Source organism: Palaemon carinicauda, chromosome 33 (assembly GCF_036898095.1).
Source record: "Palaemon carinicauda isolate YSFRI2023 chromosome 33, ASM3689809v2, whole genome shotgun sequence".
Classification (NCBI taxonomy): Eukaryota; Metazoa; Arthropoda; class Malacostraca; order Decapoda; family Palaemonidae; genus Palaemon; species Palaemon carinicauda.
Genome location: NC_090757.1, coordinates 11,410,821 through 11,431,772, shown reverse-complemented (window position 1 = coordinate 11,431,772; position 20,952 = coordinate 11,410,821). Strand labels below are relative to the sequence as shown.

Here is a 20,952-nt window from a genome sequence, read left to right as displayed (position 1 = left end):
GCTTCCGCTGTACTGATCCCCAGTCCCGGACCCCAAGGCCCTCTGGCAAGATGCCTTCCAACAACGGTGGGACAACGTCGATGTGTACGCCTTTCCCCCGTTCTGCCTGATGAGGAGGGTCCTCAACAAGACCAGAACATCGGTCAATCTCTCGATGACCTTGATAGCTCCGCTATGGCATCATGCAGAGTGGTTCCCGGACCTTCTGCAGCTCCTGACGCAACCCCCGAGAGAGCTTCCCCCACGACACGAGCTACTCAGACAACCACACTGCAACATCTTCCACAAAGCCGTAGCATCGCTTCGGCTTCAAGCCTGGAGGCTATCCAGCGTCTCCTCTCTGAGAGAGGCTTTTCGCAACAAGTTGCGGAAAGGATGTCTGGCCATCTGCGCAGGTCATCCGCAGGAGTCTACCAGATGAAGTGGCGAGTTTTCTGTGGTTGGTGTCGTGGAAGGGGTATCTCTCCTCTCGATGCCACTTTACCAGCAATAGCGGAGTTCCTTGTGTATCTGCGGAAAGAAATGCGCCTTTCAGTCTCGGCAGTGAAAGGCTATCACTCAGCCTCAAGTCTTGCCTTCAGGCTCAAAGGAATGGACATTTCCTCCTCGCTGGAACTGTCTCTTCTCATACGGAGTTAAGAACTTACCTGCCCTCAGTCGGAGGTGAGACCTCCTCCTTGGAACGTGGTTCGAGTCCTCAGGTCTCTTAAGAGGCCTCCCTACGAACCATTGCGCCAGGCTTCTGATCGCCACCTTACCTGGAAGACGGTGTTCCTGCTAGCTTTGGCCTCGGCCAAGCGAGTCAGCGAACTGCATGGTCTCTCCTACGACGTCACCCATTCAAGGGGATGGGGGGAGGTAACGTTCATCTTCCTCCCTGAGTTAGTTGCTAAGATTCAGAATCCGGGAGCGCTGGACCCTAGGTTCAACTCCTTCCAGGTCTCGAGTCTTCGTTCTGTAACAGATGACCCAGACCATCTCCTACTGTGCCCAGTCAGGAGTCTGAGGTTGTGTCTGAAAAGAACAGCTGCAGTCCGGCCCCAGGTGCGAGCCTTGTTTGTTAGCACCGGGGCAACGAAGAGGAGGGTCACCAGAAATACCATCTCGGCCTGGATCCGCAAGGTGATCCACCTGGCCTTGAGTTCTGACCCTCCTCCGTCACGGTGCCCTAGGGCGCATGACATCAGGGCGTGGCTACGTCCCTGGCCTTCAAGAAGAACTTTTCAGTGACGCAGGTCCTGCAAACTGGGGTGTGGATGTGTCAGACCACCTTCATGGCCCACTACCTGCAAGACGTGACACACAGGAGGCTCGATAAGTTTTCTATCGGCCCTGTGGTGGCTGCACAACAGATGGTCTAACCTCAGGCTCCTAATTGGACAAGTAGCAGAAGGTTGAGGGCATTGTTACCCGGTTTTAGTCTGTGTGAATGAAAAGATATGTCTGACCCTTTTCTTTTCTTCATCTTCTCCTCCCTTGGAGAAAAACAGCATCCTGGGTCCTTTGCACAGCTGACCTCGAACCTCTGCAGGTAAGCCATGCTTCCTTGTGTTCCTAGTATTAATTTGTAATACTGTCATGTCCCCATACCCTGACGAGGTGGTATTGGGTAGTCCTAGCCTAGATTTCCTTCTAAGGAACTCCAGGTCAACTTCCTAGGACGTGTCACTGCTCACCTTCACACACAACTTACATAGGCCGCAGCAGCCCCTCAGCTGCCTGCGAGGCGCAGGGGCCCCAATCCTTGAGTTGCTTTATGAACTCAGGTTCGGGGCCCCAGGGGCAAGCCAAAGCCAGTATGGCAGGGGACTTACCTCCCTTCCTAAGGGTTAAGTCACCCCATGTAAATGGCGTGGTTTGTATTCAGTTACGGAACAGATGACAAATTCGTAGATAATTTGTATTTTTCCTAACGATACAAACCTAGCTTTGTTCCGTAACCGAAATACAAACCATGCTATTTACATAGGGTATTACTTTCGGCGTAGCTGAAATGACGAGCCAATAGAATTTTAACGAGGGTTAACTACCCCCGCGCTAGTTAGCAGGGGGTAGGGGAGTGGTAGCTTGCTACCCTTCCTCCCTCCCACACTGATGAAATGTCTCATTTCACTTTTGCCTCGGACGATGTTCAGACGTTCTGTCTTTCGTCCTCGCATGACCAGCCATTTCATGTTTTGTCTTTACTTAATCACTTACTTTTCATATACTGAATATATATATAATTGTTCCGTAACCGAAATACAAACCACGCTATTTACATAGGGTTTACTTTCGGCATAGCTGAAATGACGAGCCATTAGATTTTTAACGAGGGTTAACTACCCCCCGTTAGTTAACAGGGGTAGGGAAGGGGTAGCTTGCTACCCTTCCCCCCCCCCCACACACCTGTGAATTGTCTCACCACTTTTGGCTCGGACGAAGTACTGACGTTGCTGTTTTCGTCCTCGTTAATGACAGCCTTAATTTGTTTTTTTGCTTTTTCTAGTTCTGTATGTTTGGAAGTTGGCCTCGGCCGTTGTCTTCGTTGTGCGCAAGTGCCCTGGACTCGCTGGCCGCCCTTGTGGGACCTTCATGTCAGTGGAGGACACCGATCCTCACACCCTTTGCCCGCAGTGCCGAGGCTGACGGTGTGATAGGGAGAATACTTGCAGTGAGTGTAGGGAATGGTCTGCCTCCCAGTGGGAGAAGTTCGGCCGTCGGCGTAAGAAGTCCAAGAGAGACCGTTCTCCTTCAGGGGCAACCTTGAAGAAGGAAGGCTCTAAGGACTCCTCTTCCACCGCCCGAACCTCCTCTAAAGCTCCCACTCTATCGGTCTCTAGTGAGAGACTGCCGAGTGGTAGCGCAGGCCCTAGTGGTGTTTCCCGACCTCGGGGTGCGGGAGAGGGCGTTGCCTCCCTTAGCGTGGCAGCTCCCTCTTCTCCTTTGGGGGAGGATAATTTGGAATTTGATGAACATGACCAAACTGTGTCTAATAATGATTTGTTCCAGCTTTGGGCTTCCTTGGGGCTTAAGGGCTCACCCTCCAAGGAAGCCCTGTTTGACCTGATCCAGTTGGGGGCTGCGGTCAAATAGTCGCCGGTAATACCGGAGGTATTCCCTTCGGATTTTGTCGACACTGTTTTGGCCGAGCCTTCCGACGGGTCTGGTCAAACCCTTGGTACTGCTCCTGTTGCGGACGTTGCTGATGGCTCTCCTCCTCCCTCCGAAGATCTTCCGAGGGGGGAGGGGAGTCCCACGGTCTCTCCTGCGGGCGGGTCTCCCCTTCGGGGGAGCGCGCTGACAGAGACTCCTTTTCGAAGGACTGATGACCTGGATTCCCTTCCTCGTGGTCGTATTCAACGCAAGGCCCGTCGGCCTCTCCGCAGCAGAGGACTTCCTTCTCCCTATAAGGGAGTTAGGAGGCGCCTCTTTGGGCTGTCCTCTCCTGTTCCTCCCCCTAAGGAGGAGCCCCCCCGTCAGGAGCAGACCGTCACAGCAGCGCCCCTTGACCTCTCCGCAGATCGTTCGCGATCTCCTACGCCTGCCAGACCTTCCGACCTGCCTTCTCCGTTCCTGGCTGCAAATGCGATTTGGGCGCCTTCTCACCCTGTTATCCAACAGGCACCGATTCCTTCGGGGAAAAGGGACTCTACTCACGGTGTGGGTAAGTCCCTTGCGCGTCAGCGTTCCCCTGCGCGCCCTCCTGCGCGTTCGCATGCAGTAGCCCTCAAGCACTCCCCAGAGTTACAGTCTTCGAACTTAACTCGCCAGCGCTCTCCTGCTCGTCAGCGATCACCTGCTCGCCAGCGCTCTCCTGCTCGGCAGCGATCACCTGCTCGCCAGCGCTCTCTTTCCTGCAGGTCTCCTGCGAAGCAGCGCCCTCATGTTCCTGATGTGCACAAGGCGCCCCCACGTTCTCCTGAGCGCCCTCCTTCTCCTGTGCGCAGCCGTGCTACTGCCCAGCCTGTTCCTGATGTGCGTCCAGCGTGCCAACGATCACCACCGCGTCCAATATCTCCTGATCTGGACTTGGGCAAGGGTACCATCCCGTCGTCGCCCATGCGCCCCTGCGCGCCCTTCTGCTCCGGCGCAACAGCGAGCCAAAGCTCCTGTTCGCGAGCGTTCGCCTGCGCGTTCGTCTCCGTCCACCTCTTCAGATGTGCGCAGTAATCTTACTATGCGCCAACGATCTCCTGCGCGTTCACGCGATCACTCGCCTGTGCGCAAATGCTTTCCTGAGCGCCATCGCCCTCTTAAGTCTGATCGCCCCAGGTCTCCGACTCGCCCGCGTGATAAATCGCCTGTGCGCAGTCGTTCGCCCGTTCGTGATATGCGCTGTCGTTCTACGGAGTACACGCGACATCGCTCGCCAACGCGCCAGCGCTTTCCGCCTGGCAAACGCTCGCGACTTTTTTTGTCCGATCATCGCCGTTCTCCTATGCGCCGCCGACGGTCGCCTAGTGCTCAGCGCACACCTTCACCTACGCGATCTCTTGCTCCTTCACGTGCGCGCCGACGCACCAACGTGACCGCTCGCCAACGCGCCATCGTATCCCTTCGCCTACGCGCCCGCGCACCAGCGTGCCCACGCACCATCTCGCCCGCACGCCCACGCGCCTTCTCGCCCTCTTGCCCGCGAGCGAATGCACCGATGCGCATTCTTCCACATGCGGCAATGCGCCCGTGCGCGATTCCTCGAATGCCTTTTCGCGTGAGAACTGCCGTGATCCCCATTCTCGCAGGGATCATCAGCGCGGCCAACTGACAGGGACACGGACTTCCAGATCAGCCTCTGGATCGCCACCGTGCAAGTGTAGGATTACCTACTAGGACCAGGACCAGGATGGATCTACGGAGAGGTCCATGCAACATTCTTTTTCCTCTTCTTTTCAGGCAGGCCCCGTGACGTCCACTCCGAAGGGTCAGGAGATCCCCTTCCCTCCAGCGGGGATAACTGACACAGCGTCAGTTACCCGTCAGCCTTGGTTCCGTCACATAATGAACGCAGTGGTTCAGGCTGTGAAGCCGGCCCTCGTTGATTTGGGACTTAAACCAATGGCAGACTCATCCTTGCTGAAGAGAAGGAGAGGAGTGGACTTCGTGGTGACTTCTCCTTCGGAGAAGTTGGCTCCCATGAGGTCAGTCAGGAAGACTCCTATGCCTTCTCCTGCGCGTGATTTTTCTCCTTCTCCTGTGGACGAGGTGGTTCCGTCCTCAGCGAGGCAGGGGTGTCTCCCATGGCACCAATGGGAGGAACCCCTCCTCTTCGGAGAGAAGCTGCTCGCGAGGAAGCCCCCTTCCGGACCTCTTTGCTGGAGTCCTGTATTCCTCCTAGGAGGGAGCCCAAGGACTCCAAGACGATTCCTAAATCGTCATCCAGGATACGTCTAGAGCCAACTAGACTCCGGGAGGACGTCCACCTATCTCCCCAAGATGAGCCTTTGGGGACCGAAGACTTAGCTGCCAGTCCGCAAGGAGGAGACTATTTCGAGTCGGAACACGCTTTCTGGCAGGTCCTAGGCTTGATGAGACAACTCAACAAGTTTAAGGACACGGAGACTGCCCCTCGTGAGGGCAAGGACACGGTGCTAGACCAAGTCTACGGCACCCAGAAACCCCTAAGTCCAGTGCAGCTTTGCCTTGGTCCAAATGGGTGAAAGGGGCCAGGGACAGGGTCGAAGCCCAGCTCTCCGAGCTCGCCTCTTCCGGTCGTTCTTCTGCGGGGTTCAAACTCCTCCCGCCTCCTCGAGTACATCAGAGGAGGTACTTTGAGATCATGGGGGAGTCCAGTATGGCCCTTCCGCTCCACCATTCCGTGGAAGAGCTGACCAGGGAAACTCCTCTCGAGAAGCTCTCCGCCCGGCAGGTGACTTTCTCGGCGTCGGAGATCCTGAACCTTGAGAAGGTCGCGATGAGTGCCATGCAGGCAACTTCGTGGCTGGACGTTTGGCTGGGATCTCTGGGCATCCTATTGCGCTCTGAGGATCTGTCCAAAGAGAGCAATAGGAAGGCTTTGGAGACCTTCCTCCTCTCGGGCACGTGTTCGATTGAGTTCCTCGCTCACTAGGTTGCTAACCTGTGGGTTAACTCGATCCTCAAGCGTTGCGACGCAGTGGCCGAGAGGTTCCATCCGAAGGTCCCCGCCATGGACGTCTGCAGGCTCAGGCACTCCTCCGTCACTGGGAGGGATCTGCTTGAGCCCAAGGACATAGAACGAACAGCTGAGAGGTGGAGGAGATCGAATCAAGATTCTCTCCTCCAGAGGGCCCTGACATCTTGGCCCCACAAGCCTCCGGCACCTCAACAGCAACAGCAGCCTCGGAAGACACCGAAGCAGGCTCCGGCAGCTAAGACAGGGGTGTCTAAGCCGCAGCCCTTTCAGACCAAGGACAGAAGGCGCGGCAAGTCCTCTAGGGGAGGAAAGAATCCTAGAGGCAGTGTCCGAGGCCGCAAGCGCTAGGATTGGCAATCCCCCCGCGTGTCCACCTGTGGGGGGATGCCTGAAAAGTTGCGTGCACAGGTGGCAGCAACTTGGGGCCGATTCTTGGACGGTCTCTGTGATCGGCCAAGGTTATCGCGTCCCATTCACAACATCTCCACCTCTCGTGACAGCGAATCCAGTGTCGCTGAACTCCTATGCCATGGGATCGCCAAAGGGGTTAGCCCTTCGGGCAGAAGTCGAGACCATGCTCAAGAAGGATGCTCTCCAGGAGGTCGACGACGGCTCCCCAGGCTTCTTCAGTCGACTCTTTCTTGTAAAGAAGGCGTCTGGAGGTTGGAGACCGGTTATCGATCTCTCGGCCCTGAACAAGTTTGTCAAACAAACTTCGTTCAGCATGGAAACAGCAGACACGGTCAGACTTGCAGTGAGACCGCAAGACTTCATGTGCACACTGTATCTGAAGGACGCGTACTTCCAGATTCCAATCCATCTGTCTTCCAGGAAGTACTTGAGATTCAGCCTAGACAGCAAAATCTACCAGTTCAAGGTGCTATATTTTGGTCTCTCCACAGCTCCTCAGGTGTTCACCAGAGTGTTTGCACTGAGTTCGTCTTGGGCGCACAGGAACAGCATACGTCTCCTCCGTTATCTGGACGACTGGCTGATCCTGGCAGACTCGGAGTCGACCCTTCTTCGACACCGGGACAGGCATCTGGAGGTTTGCCGAGATCTGGGGATCATGGTAAACCTCGAGAAGTCCTCTCTGGTTCCGATGAAACGACTGGTATATCTAGGCATGATATTAGACACCGATCTCCACAAAGCCTTTCCATCAGACGACAGGATAGCAAGGCTGAGGAGGGTCGCAGAACCTTTACTCAGGCAGGAAGAGCTTCCGGCCCATTCATGGTTACGTCTTCTAGGTCACCTTTCCTCCTTGGCACGTCTAGTTCCAAACGGCCGCCTCAGGATAAGATCCCTGCAATGGCGGCTCAAGTCCTGGTGGAATCAAGGCTCCGATTCTCCGGACTTTCTGGTTTCTATAGGATCCACGGAACGGACGGACCTTCGGTGGTGGCTGAACGACGTGAACCTTCGGAAGGGAGTGGATCTTCTCGTCCTCCCCCCGGATTTGACTCTGTTTTCGGACGCGTCAAAAGAAGGGTGGGGGGCCCACATTCTGAACCAAAGGATCTCAGGCCTTTGGTCAGAATCAGAAAGGTACCTCCACATCAACCTGCTAGAAATGAAGGCCATTTTCCTGGCTCTTTTAACAGTTCCAACGGACCCTGGCGGGTCACTCCGTAGTGGTGATGAGCGACAACACCACGGTAGTGGCTTACATCAACAAGCAGGGAGGTACCTTTTCTCAACAGCTATCCCATCCTGCAGTAGAAATTCTGAGGTGGTCCGAAGTCCACTCGGTCACACTTTCGGCTCGCTTCTTTCGGGCAAGAGGAATGTGCTCGCCGACAGTCTGAGCAGAGCGACGCAGATAGTGAGTACCAAGTGGTCTTTGGATCCTCAGATAGCCAACAAAGTCCTGACTTTGTGGGATTCCCCGACAGTAGATCTGTTCGCGACAGCCTTGAATTTCAAGCTGCCCCTGTACTGCCCCAAGGCTCTCTGGCAAGAGGCTTTTCAGGAGAGGTGGGACAACATCGACGTTTACGCCTTTCCACCATTCTGTCTGATGAGAAGGGTGCTCAACAAGACCAGACTATCGGTTAATCTCTCGATGACCTTGATATCTCTGCTGTGGCATCACTTGGAATGGTTCCCGGACCTTCTGCAGCTCCTCACGGAGATCCCGTGGGAACTCCCCCCACGACACGAGCTACTCGGACAACCACACTGCAACATCTTCCACAAGGCCGTAGCGTCGTTTCGGCTTCAAGCCTGGAGACTATCCAGCGTCTCCTCACGGAGAGAGGATTTTCGCAACAGGTTGCGGACAGGATGTCTCACCACCTACGCAAGTCCTCTATCAGAGTCTACCAGGCGAAGTGGAAAGTCTTCTGTGGTTGGTGTCGTGGGAGGGGTATCTCTTCGCTCGATGCCACTATTCCAGCAATAGCGGAGTTCCTTGTGTATTTACGGGAGGAAATGCGCCTTTCAGTTCCGGCGGTGAAAGGCTATCGCTCAGCCTTAAGCTTGGATTTTAGGCTGAAAGGAGTGGACATTTCCTCTTCGTTAGAACTTTCTCTACTCATACGCAGCTATGAGCTTACCTGCCCTCAGTCAGAAGTAAGACCTCCTCCTTGGAACGTGGTTCAGGTCCTCAGGGCTCTGAAGAGAGCCCTGTTTGAACCATTACGCCAGGTGTCTGATCGCCACCTGTCTTGGAAGACGGCTTTCCTGCTCGCCTTGGCCTTGGCCAAGCAGGTCAGTGAACTTCATGGTCTTTCTTACGATGTTGCCCATTCAAGGGGATGGGGGGAGGTAAAGTTCAGGTTCGTCACTTGAGTTTGTTGCCAAGACTCAGAACCCTGGGGTGTCAGACCCTAGGTTCGACTCCTTCGGGGTAACGAGTCTTCGTTCTCTAACAAGTGACCCAGACCATCTGTTACTTTGCTCAGGGAGGAGTCTGAGGCGTTACTTGAAAAGAACAGCTGCAGTTCGTCCTCATGTGCAAGCGTTATTCATAAGCACAGGCAGGATGAAGAGGAGGGTCACCAAGAACACCATCTCGGCCTGGATCCGGAAGGTTATTCATCACGCCTCGAATCCTGACCCTCCTCCATCATGTCGCCCTAGAGCGCACGACATCAGGGGCATCGCTACGTCCCTGGCATTCAAGAGAAATTTCTCTGTGACACAGGTTTTGCAAGCTGGGGTGTGGAAGCGCCAAACGACCTTCACAACCCACTACCTGCAGGACGTGACCCACAGGAGCTTCGATACCTTCTCTATTGGCCCTGTGGTGGCTGCACAACAGCTGGTCTAACCTCAGGCTCCTTAATGGACAGGTAGCAGAAGGTTGGTGGCATTGTTACCCGGTTTTAGTCTGCGTTATTGAAAGAGTATGTCTGGCCCTTACTTCTTTCTGCATTCTCCCCTCCCTTGGGGAAAGCAGCATCCTGGTCTCTGCATAGCTGACCTCAACCTCTGCAGGTAAACCATGCTTCCTTGTGCTCCTAGTATTAACTGTAATACTGTTTGCGTCCCCTATACCCTGACGAGGTGGTATTGGGAACATCCTAGCCTAGATTTCTATCTAAAGAACTCCAGGTCAACTTCCTCGGACGAGTCACAACTTCCTCCACACACAACTTATGTAGGCCGCATGTTCATAGCAAGCAACGAAGAGTGCGAGGTGCAGTGACCCCCTTTCTCGAGTGCTGCTCACTTGGATTTCGGGTCCCCGGGTAAAGCCAAAAGCCAGTAAGGCTGGGAACTTTCCGCCCTTCCTAAGGGGTAAGTCACCCTATGTAAATAGCGTGGTTTGTATTTCAGTTACGGAACAAATGACAAATTCGGAGATAATTTGTATTTTTCCTAACCATACAAACCTTAGCTATTTACACATATTTGCCCTGTCCCCCGTGAAGTCCTACCTCTAGACGAAGTGAATCAGTTCACCGGTGTGTGAGGGGGAAGGGGTAGCAAGCTACCCCTTCTCTACCCCCTGCTAACTAGCGGGGGTAGTTAACCCTCGTTAGAAATCTAATGGCTCGTCATTTCAGCTACGCCAAAAGTAAACCCTATATAAATAGCTAAGGTTTGTATGGTTAGGAAAAATACAAATTATCCCCGAATTTGTCATATATAAACGTATTTTTACGTTTATGTATATATTTGAGTATAGAAATCAGTAAGTTTCCTTTTCACTGTTTCTGCTGTGTGTGTGTAGTGTACGATATCTTCGTGTAGCCTGCCGGCAGTCAGGCCACCACGATGTAATTTCATGGATCGAGATCTCTTTCTTGGTCCTCCGTTTCCTTCCACGGGCGCCGTGGGAAGACGTCATCGCTGGACTTATTATGTTTCTCCACTGCTCCTCCTTTCCTACGGGGAATGGGGATTCAGAGTATGAAACTTGAGAGTGTAGTTTGATTGCGGTCTCTCTCTCTCTCTTGAGGTCGTTCACCCTTTACTACTTACTACGTTTACTACGTACTTCGGTAGCTTCCCTCCCGTGTCGGGTGGAGTTGCTACTCAGTAATTTTATTTTCAATTGTATTTTTATGAATCTAATTGTATTTGTTAACTTTTCAGCTTTTTTGCAGAACTCTTCCCTTCGGGGTTGTTCGTTCGTACTTTAGTGAACATTCGTAAATGAATTACATAATTATAATTGTTATAATTCTGTTTTTGTTACAGCTCTCCGCCCTTCCCCCTTTCCCGTAAGTGTAAGGGGGTTGAGGGCACTTACCTGTTGTGTAATTCTTATGTTTTTTCCCTCGGGATTCCTCTGCGGTGTCTTCCCGGGGGAACGAATGTTAACTAATTACTTTATATCTTGTGTTATTTTCCCTCGGGATTCCTCTTCGGAGTCTTCCTGGGGGAACGAATGTTAACAAATTACTTACTTTCGCAATTAACGTTGTAAGTTTTCGTTTGCCTGTTGTGTCAATGAAGAAGAGCTGGCTTGTTGGGGCCTGGGGAGCCTGCTGTTGCTGCCTCCCCTTTAGGACTTCGTCAGGGGCGTGTCTCCTTCTCTTGGAAGTTCTCCCGTGTCACTGACAGCTCTGCAGTTCATCTTAGATCCTTCGGGAGGTTCACCTCCTTGGGTAGGTAACTTCTCTTCCGAGGGAAGTTTCCTTCCCAGGTTTGAGTTGTTTTCCCTTCTAGGGAAAACTTCTCTTACCTTGATAATTATTATTTTTAATCCTGGTCCTTCGGTGGTTATTCTCTTGATGCTGAGCGACCGCTTTTGTAACCTTGCTCAAGGGGCTGAGCAGTTGCAAGCTTGAACCATGGAATTCGTGGGATTATGCTCTTGGTGCTGAGCGGTCGCACCTGCAGCTACGCTCAAGGGGCTGAGGAGCTGCAAGGGCCCCTCTGTGGAGGATTGCTCTTAGGTCACTTGTTGACCCATCGGCCCTTGGGCGCCTTCTACTGTCTCTTTTACGAAGTGTTCCCTCTCTCGTTTGCGAAGGAGGACACTCATAGAGACTTCTCTTCGGAGGACTCCTTCTGCTGTTGTTGCTGAAGGCTCAGTCCCCTTTGGGGGGCAGCTGAGTCCTACGGTCTCTCCTGCGAGTGCTTCTCCCCCGAGGGGGAGTTCACCACAGAGACTCCTCTTCGGAGGACTCCTTCTGTTGCCGTTGTTGCTGAAGGCTCAGTTCCCTTCGGGGGACAGGGAGCCCTACGGTCTCTCTAGCGAGTGCTTCTTCCCTGGGGGGGGGAGATCACCACAGAGACTCCTCTTTGGAGGCCTCTCTCTGCTGTTGTTGCTGAGGGCTCAGTCCCCTTCGGGGGCAGCTGTTGCCACAGTCTCTCCTGTGGGTGCTTCTCCCCCCGTGGGGGGAGTTCACCCCAGTGACTCTTGTTCGGAGCCATCCTCCTGCGGTGTTGCTGTTGTTGCTGAGGGCTCGGTTCCCTTCGGGGACAGCTGCCTACGGTCTCTCCTGCAGTGATTCTTCTCCTATGGGGGAATTCACTATCAGAGACTCCTCTTCGGAGGTTTGAGGATAGACCTCCTAGCCGAGGTCGTCTTCATCTTCATTCAACACTCTCCGCAGACGATCCTCCTCGACGAGTACCGACCATGGCTACTGCTTCTCTCCCATCGGAAGATCATTCGCGATCTCCGACTCCTCCGTTCCTGGACGCTGATGCACATTGAGCTCCGACACACCTCGTTTTCCAACAAGCACCGCTTCCCTTCGGGGCAAAAGGGCTTATTCCACGTTGTGGTTAATTCCCTTTAGTGCCAGGTTTTACCTGTGCATACAAGTTAGTAGTGTGCATGCACTGGCCTGCTGTGGACCAGACTTATCTCCAGCGATCTCCTGTAGCCGAGTCTCGCCGTAGCACTCACCTGCGTTCCCGAGACTCTTCCAGCTCGCCCGCACGCCCACGATCTTCGGGTCTGGGCGCGGGCAAGGAGATTGTTTCCTTCGTTGAAGGCTCACAATCTCCTTTATATTTCCTGCTATGCGCCATGTGTGCCAACGGTCTCCTGCATGCAACGTTAGCCATCATGCCCACGATCTTCGGATCTGGGCGCAGGCAAGGAGATTGTTCCTTCGTTGAAGGCTGACAATCTCCTTCTCGCCAGATTTGTGGCCCTTCTGATGTGCACATGCGCATCATGCTTCCTCCAGACTTAACCGTGTTCTGTGTGCCCCCTCGCCCTCGAGAAGCCGCCTGTGCTCGACCACGAGTGTTGGCTATTATGCGCAACTTCACCTTCTGGTTCTGTTCCCTCGCTGATATCTTCTGGCCGCACAACTGCACGCCAGCAATCTCCCACTTGCCAGCGATCTCCTAGCGATCACGAGCGATTTTTCACTGTGCGCGATTCCTCGCCTGACCGCAAGTGTTTTCAACGCTCCAACACGTGTACGCTTCAGACCACCGTAGGTCCCCTACACAACGCTCCTTCGTTCGCCAACTAGCGAACCATCGCTCTTCCAGAACGCTCCATCGTTCGCCAACGCGCCATCACTCAACTACGTGCCATCGGTCTTCCAACCGCCCAGCACTCGTCCTTACTATCGGACGCCCGCGCGCGAGCACGCACACGTTCTCCCGCGCGAGAACCAACGGTTGTACCATCCCGCGAGCTTCAGGGCGATTTCGTCCGCGATTCCCTTCGGGTTTCGCGACACGAGCAACCTAGCTAGTTTTCTGGAGCGCATAAACGCAGAGCATGGCAAGAACTAGAGCAGGAAGAATCTTCAGAAGGGCCTGAGTAACATTCTTCTCCCTTTGCAGGCAGTCCCCATCATCTCTACTCCTCAGGAGCGGCCGATTCCCTTCCCTCCTACGGTAGTTGCTGACAACTGCCTCGGTCAGTCGTCAACTGAGGTGATTTTGCGAGATCATGGGGTAACCTGGTTTAGCTCTTCCTCTTCCATTCCGTGGAACGGGCTTTACAAGTTTTTTCCCTTGAGGAACTCCCCGCCTGGCAGGTGGTATTCTCGACTTCGGGAACCTTGAACCAGGAGGTAGCCACAAAGGTACCAGGCAGGCCACCTCGTGGCTGACCATCGAGCTGAGTCTCTGGCCATCCGGTCGCGACCCGAGGATATAAAGGAGCTCCGGGAAGGTCTTGGAACTCTCCTTCTCTCGGAAACACCATCGTTTCCCGGCACCAAGTTTCGAACTGGTAGACAATCTTTAGGTTGAAGCAATGGAAGGCAGTAACCGAGAGGTCTCTCTCGAAGGTCCCTACCGTTGACGTCACCAACCCAGAGACTCTTCCATCCTTGGAAAGGGTTTGTTTGAGCCCAAGGACAAGGACGAACAGTTGAGAGGGGGAGAAATCGTATCACGATTCACTCCTCCAGGACGCTCACATTGATACCCTTCAAGCCTCCAGCTACTCAACTACAACGGCCTCGTCATACTGGGACATCGGAGCTGGCACGGGCAGCTAAGACATGGTGTCTTTACAGCAGCCCCCTCCTGTCAGGGACAGGAGGGCAAAGAGCCCTCCGGGGGTGGGCAGTAATCCTAGTGGGAGCAGGCTAGGCCGCAAACACCTGGATTGGGAACCCCTCCCTGCATCCCCCAGGGGAGAGATGCCTAGAGTTGCACCTTCTAGTGGCAGCGACTTGAGGCTGATTCCTGCACGATCTTCATGATCAGCCAAGGATATCGTGTCCCATCTTTAGCATCTCTACCTTCCCTGTCAACGAATCCAGGGTCGCTGAGTCACCTTGCCATGGGATCGACAAGGGGCTAGCCCCTAGGGCAGAAGTCGAGACCATGCTCTAGAGTCTAGAAGGATGCTCTCCAAGGTCGTCGACGGCTCTCCCCCAGCCTTCTTCAACGACTCTTGCTTCCAAGAGGCTCCTGAAGGCTGGAGACCCGTCATCGACCTCCTAGACCTGAACAAGTTTGTCAAACAAACTTGGGTCAGTGTGGGACAGAGTCCATCAGACTTGTAGTGGGACTACAAGACTTCATGTACAAACTGGATCCGAAGGACAGGTACTTCCAGATCCCTGTCCCTCCGTCTTCTAGGAAATACTTGAATGCAGCCTAGACAACAGAGCTACCAGTTCAAAGTGCTATGTTTCGATCCCTCCACAACACTGCAGGCGTTTCACCAGAAGGTTCATCCTGATCCTTAGGACACACAGGATCGGCATCCGCCTCCTTCACTTTCTGGATGCCTGGCTAATCCGGCAGTCTCGGAATCGAAGCTTTCTCGACACCGAGACAAGCCTCTGAGACTTTGCCAAGATCTAGGGATCATGGTAAACTCGAGGAGGTTTCTCTGTTTTCCATCGCAGCAGCATGGATATCTAGGCTTGATTTTAGACTCCAATCTCCATTAAACCTTCCCATCAAATGATAGGATAGCAAGGCGGAGGAGAGTCGTGGAACCTTTCCTCAGGCGAGGAAAAGTCACCGGTCATTTTCTGGTTACTTCTCCTAGGTCACCTTCCACCTTGTCCCTCTAGTTCCTTACAGCCGCCTCAGGATGAGATCCCTGCTTTGATGACTCAAGTTCCGGTGGAACCAAGACAACGGTTCCCCAGACATTCTGGTCTCCATGGGACTTACGGAACGAATAGACCTGCGGTGATGGTAGACCTACGGAAGCCTTTGTAAGGGACTGGATCTTTCGTACCTCCCCCGCATTTGATGCTATTCTCGGACACGTTAAAGAAATGGGGGAGGCCGCCGTGTTCTGAACCAAAGGATCTGCAGCCTATGTCCAGAACTAGAAGGGTACCTCCACATCAATTGGCTAGGGATGAAGGCCATATTCTGGCCCTTCAACAGTTCCAACAAACCCTGGCAAGTCACTCCGTGAGCGACAACACCATGGTAGAGGCTTATTTCATCAAGCAGGGAGGTACCTTTTCATAACTTCTTCCCTATCTTACAGTAGAGATACTGAGATGATCCGAAGTCCACTCAGTACTACTATCAGCTTGCTTCATTCCGGACAAGGAATGTGCTCTCAGACAGGCTGAGCAGAGCATCGCAGATAGAGAGTACCAAGTGGTCTTTGGCACCCCCAGTAGCAACAAGTCCTGACCTTGTGGATTTGTTCCCGACAGCCTTGAATTTCAAGCTGCCGCTGGACTACTCTCCAGTTCCAGACCCTGAGGCACCCTGGCAGGATGCCTTCTCATAACGGTGGGACATCATCGACGTCTACGCCTTTCCACCGTTGGGTCTGACGGGAAGGGACCTCAACAAAACCAGGCTATCGGTCGGACTGTTGATGACTCTGATAACTCCGCTTCGCCATCATGCAGAGTGGTTCCCGGACCTCCTGCATTCCCTGATGGAACTCCCAAGAGAGCTTTCCCCACAACACGAGCTAAGCAACCACACTGCAGCATCTATCTCATAGCCGCAGAATCGCTTCGGCTCCACGCCTGGAGACTATCCAGTGTCTCCTCTCAGAGAGAAGCATTCCGCAACAAGTTGCGAAGCGGATGTCTTGACACCTGCGTAGTCATCGCAGGGGTCCACCAGGCGAGACGGAGAGTCTTCTGTGGTTGTCGTCGTGGGAGAGGTATATCTCCCTCTGGATGCCACTATTCCAGCAATAGCGGAGTTATTGTGTATCTGCGGGAGGAAATACGCCTTATGCTCTCGGCGTTATAGCCTATCGCTCAGCCTCAAACCTGGCCTTCAGGCTGTAAGGATACAGTAGACAATTCCTCCTCGCGGGATCTTCTTCGCTCATACGAAGCTACGAACTTCCCAGTCGGTATGAGACTTCCTCCATGGAGCATGGCTAGTTTCTTAGGGATATGAAGACTTCTCCCTCTGAACCATTACGCTAAGCGTCTGACAGCCACCTGACTTAGAAGAAGGTGCTCCTGCTCGCTTAGGCCTCGGCCAAGCGTATCAGTGTACTTCATGGTCTCTTGTACGACTTCTCCCATTCAAGAGGAGAAGGGGAGGTAACGTTCGGGTTCGTTCCTGAGTGGTTTCTAACTCAAGATCTTGGAGTTCCAAACCTTGGGTTTGACTCCGACAGGATCTCGAGTCTCCGTTCTATAACAGATGACCCAGACCTCCTACTATGCCCAGTAGGGAGTCGGAGGTATTATCTTGAAGAACAACTGCAATTCGTCCTCACGTGCAAGCCCTGTTTGGGAGCACAGGAAGGACGAGGAGGAGGGTCACCACTCTTGCAGCCTGGATTCAAAGGCCCATCCATCTTGCCCTGAATCTAGACCCTCCTCCGTCATGTAGCCTAAGAGCACACGATGTCATGCCACTGGCCCTCAAGAGAGCTATTCTGTGAAGCAGGTGCTACAAACTAGAGGCTGGAAGAGTCGAACGGCCTTCACAGCCCACTACCTGCAGGACGTGACCCACAGGTCCCTTGATACGTTTCTATAGGCCTGTGGTGGCTACACAACAGCTGGTCTAACCTCAGGCTCCTTCATGGACAGGTAGCAGAAGGTTGAGGGCATTGTTACCCGGTGCCAGACTGCGTGAATGAAAGAGGTATGCCTGGCCCTTACCTCTTTCTTCATCCTCCCCTCTATTGAGGAAAGCAGCATCCTAGGTTCTCTGCATAGCTGACCTCAAACCTCTGCAGGTAAACCATGCTTCCTTGTGTTCCTAGTATTAAGGTAATACTGTCGCGTCCCCCATAACCTGACGAGGTGGTATTGGGAACGTCCTAACCTAGAGTTCCTTCTAAAGAACTCCAGGTCAACTGCCTAGGACGAGTCACACTTTTCCCTTCACACACAAAGCTTATGTAGGCCACACGTTCCTTGTGGAACAAGGAACTTGTGAGGTGCAGGGACTCCTTTTCTTGAAGTGCTGCTCACTCGGATTCTGAGTCCCCGGGTAAAGCCAAAGCCAGTAGGCTGGGGACTTTCCACCCTTCCTAAGGGTGAGTCACCCTATGTAAATAGCGTGGTTTGTATTTCGGTTACGGAACAAATGACAAATTCGGAGATAATTTGTATTTTTCCTAACTGTACAAACTTTAGCTATGTACGCATATTTGCCCGCCAGCCCTGTCCCCCAAGACAAGTCCTACCTCTAAGTGAAGTGAGACATTTCACCGGTGTGGGAGGGAGGAAGGGTAGCAAGCTACCCCTCCCCTACTCCCTGCCAGCCCTGTCCCCCAAGATAAGTCCTACCTCTAAGTAAAGTGAGTTGAACACCGGCCGGTGTGTGTGAGGGGCGGAGGGGTAGCTAGCTACCCCTCCCTATCCCCCGTGGGGTAGGAAACCCTCGTTAAAACTTTATGGCTCGTCATCGGCTACACCGAAGTAATTACTCCCCCATGTAAATAGCTAGGTTTGTATCATTAGGAAAAATACAGATTATCTACGAATTTGTCATATTTATGTTTAAATCTTTGGAAGCAGCATGTTATTTCATAATTTCAATGTACTGTATGGTACTTTGACATTAGAATTCAACTTGACATCAGTTTAATGATTGTGAGACTAGCACATGCTTATTATGGCCCTCTATGTTTTCCTTGTCAGCTTGTCAGGGTTTAAATCCTTTTATTCTTGCTATAACTTCTAATAATTCATATCCTTAATCTGTCTAAATGACAGCTCAAGTAAAAAACCTTTCAGTACCAATGCTAGTTATATTGTTGAGTTAAATGGTTTAACACTGATATTTAAATGTACTCTTTCTAAAGAAATGACCATATTCAAGAGAAGAATTAATAACAGTAATGACCATGTTGATTGTCATAGGTACCCAAAATCTTTTACACCCCTCTTATATCACTCATGATTTGATATATGTAGTGATAAGGAATATGAAATGGGCAATCAAAGTGAGTTCTCAGTGAGCACTCAGGGAGCCAGGGCTTTCCCACTTCTGTTCATCATCCCCCTGTCTACACCTTGTAATAAAATTTTAATAGCTGTGTACTCCAACTTCGTTGATATTCTATCCTATGTCCTATGTAGAGGACAAGTTTGTATAGTTAGGAAAAATACAAATTGCATCCAAATTTATCATATTTTTATATTGAATACCAGCTCTGAAAACTATGCTCTCAACAGATTACTTTAGAATTTTTACAGTAATGGTAAAAAGATAATCTTATTCTTCTCTGTTGTCTGCAAGCTCTGGTAAGATTTTATCAAAAGTACAGGGATATAGTTCTTCGTACTCTAAGTAGCCCCCACCTAACCTGACTTAGGTTGGTGTGTCCTTACTTACCTGGCTGAGTAAGTAGACCTGGCTGGGTAAATAGGGACCTCCCCATTTGTTACATATGGGAGAGTGTTATTTTTTTACTGCTGAAAAATAGTGACAGTTACAAGTGTATTAGAAGATTTTAAGATGTAAATTGATGTCCATCAGTGATCTGCATTGAACCGAAAAGATGCCATGGGGAAGAGGTTGTTTAAATATTTATAAGATGGAAGGGTAGACAAAGGTGTTGGAGGGGAGAAGAGGTGGTGAATCATATTGTGGAGGAATGACAGGCTTTAAAGGTGGATGAGAATTTCTTTAATTATCAGTGGTACACATTAGGTTATTAACCATTTTACCCCCAAAGGACGTACTGGTACGTTTCACAAAACCCATCCCTTTACCCCCATGGACGTACCGGTACGTCCTTGCAAAAAAATGCTATAAAAAAATTTGTTTTCATATTTCTTATAATTTTTTTGAAAAATTCAGGCATTTTCCAAGAGAATGAGACTAACCTGACCTCTCTCTGACAAAAATTAAGGCTGTTAGAGCAATTTAGAAAAAATATACTGCAAAATGTGCTGGGAAAAAAATAACCCCCGGGGGTTAATGGTTGGAAATTTCCAAAGAGCCTGGGGGTAAAAGGGTTAAACAGATACAGTATTGTACTGTACTAAGATAGCACTATATTGGGAACACATTGTATTTGAGGTATGAAAAAAAAAAGAGTTTTCTTAAAGCAAACTATCTTGTGTAGAAATACTTAGGAAATGGAATATATTTTCCATTTAGAAATGTTGAATAAGGAATTAATTTATGCTTCTCTGAGTAGTCTAACCTGATGGCTTGACAAATGTAAACGTTAAAGCATTGGGATTTAAATTTGTGTTGGCCTTTTGCGTTCCAAACTTTTCACCTGTTATTTGCAATAGCAATGTTTATATGTTAGTACCCAGATGTAAAACTAGTTTTTGTTAGATATCCTAGATCTTACTTACTGATGTTTTGACAAACTAATGTATTTCTAGGTGGACGTCAAAGAATTGCAGGGCATTCGCCTTGCCCGCAAAGAAAAGTTGCGCAAATACTCTCCGTCTACAGTGTATCTTCAAGTACTTGGATCTGGTGCACCAGGTTCCCCAAGGTCTCTCTATGTCTTCACAGAACAAGCAAGGTAAAAGATACTTCTTGTATTTTGATAAATTTGTTGAAATAGATGATTAGTCCATGCATAAGGAGTGGACTGTACAATGGTTAACCCTTTTACCCCCAAAGGACGTACTGGTACGTTTCACAAAACTCATCCCTTTACCCTCATGGACGTACCGATACGTCCTTGCAAAAAAATGCTATAAAATTTTTTTTTTTTTCATATTTTCAAGATTTTTTTTGAGAAAATTCAGGCATTTTCGAAGAGAATGAGACCAACCTGACCTCCCTATGACAAAAATTAAGGCTGTTAGAGCAATTTAAAAAATATATATTGCGAAATGTGCTGGGGAAAAAATAACCCCTTGGGGGTTAAGGGTTGGAAATTTCCAAAGAGCCTGGGGGTAAAAGGGTTAATATTCATGATGCATCTTTCTAAAAGTTTTGATTCTTTATTTTGGTAGTTTGGTTAGGTTTTTGTACATATTACAAACCATTACATGAACAAATGATCACTTTACCAATTTTGGTTGCATGACAGAACCCTAAATTCATCATAATCTGTTCTGTCAGTTTTGCTGTGTGGTACTAAGTTGTTTTCACTCTTTCTACTTAAACTCCCATATGGTTCACGTCTTCAACATGCCCCTTCTCTTTGACTGTCCAAGTGTTTTATTTCTGCTACTTCCATATACAGTAAATGATTTCTTTGATTAACTTATCCTATCTCATCCTTATTACATAATCAAATCTTGATCTTTGTAACAGTGCCATCTGCATTTTCCAGCATCTAAGCACATCTCTTGGCAACTTTATTATTACTTGAAATAAGATCCATTCAATGATCTCCAAACATGATTCTCAGTATTTTTTAGAAACATTTAAAAAAAGTTTAATTATCTTTTTAAGTACTCTTATATTGGTACCATGGAAATTCCTAGCCTCATCACATTGCAGGATGTTTACATGTGCTGTGCAGTACAGTACTCTTATTTATTTATCAGTAGTTACCAGTTGTCCAGCAATCTCAGTCCATTTTTTCTAGAATGTTCTTACTTACATCCTTACTTTCATCTGAATGCTAGCTTTGCAGTCCAATC

The 20,952-nt window shown here is 50.7% G+C and overlaps 1 protein-coding gene across 1 annotated transcript in view; it reads left to right on the top strand.

The window, feature by feature from the left end:
* Nucleotides 1-20,952, top strand: part of LOC137626046 (ribonuclease Z, mitochondrial-like) — an 80,194-nt gene that overhangs the window by 20,420 nt on the left and 38,822 nt on the right. Inside the window, exon 2 of the mRNA XM_068357130.1 lies at nucleotides 19,732-19,877. Within this exon, the coding sequence (XP_068213231.1) occupies nucleotides 19,732-19,877 (146 nt within the window). The remainder of the gene's footprint in view (nucleotides 1-19,731; nucleotides 19,878-20,952) is intronic.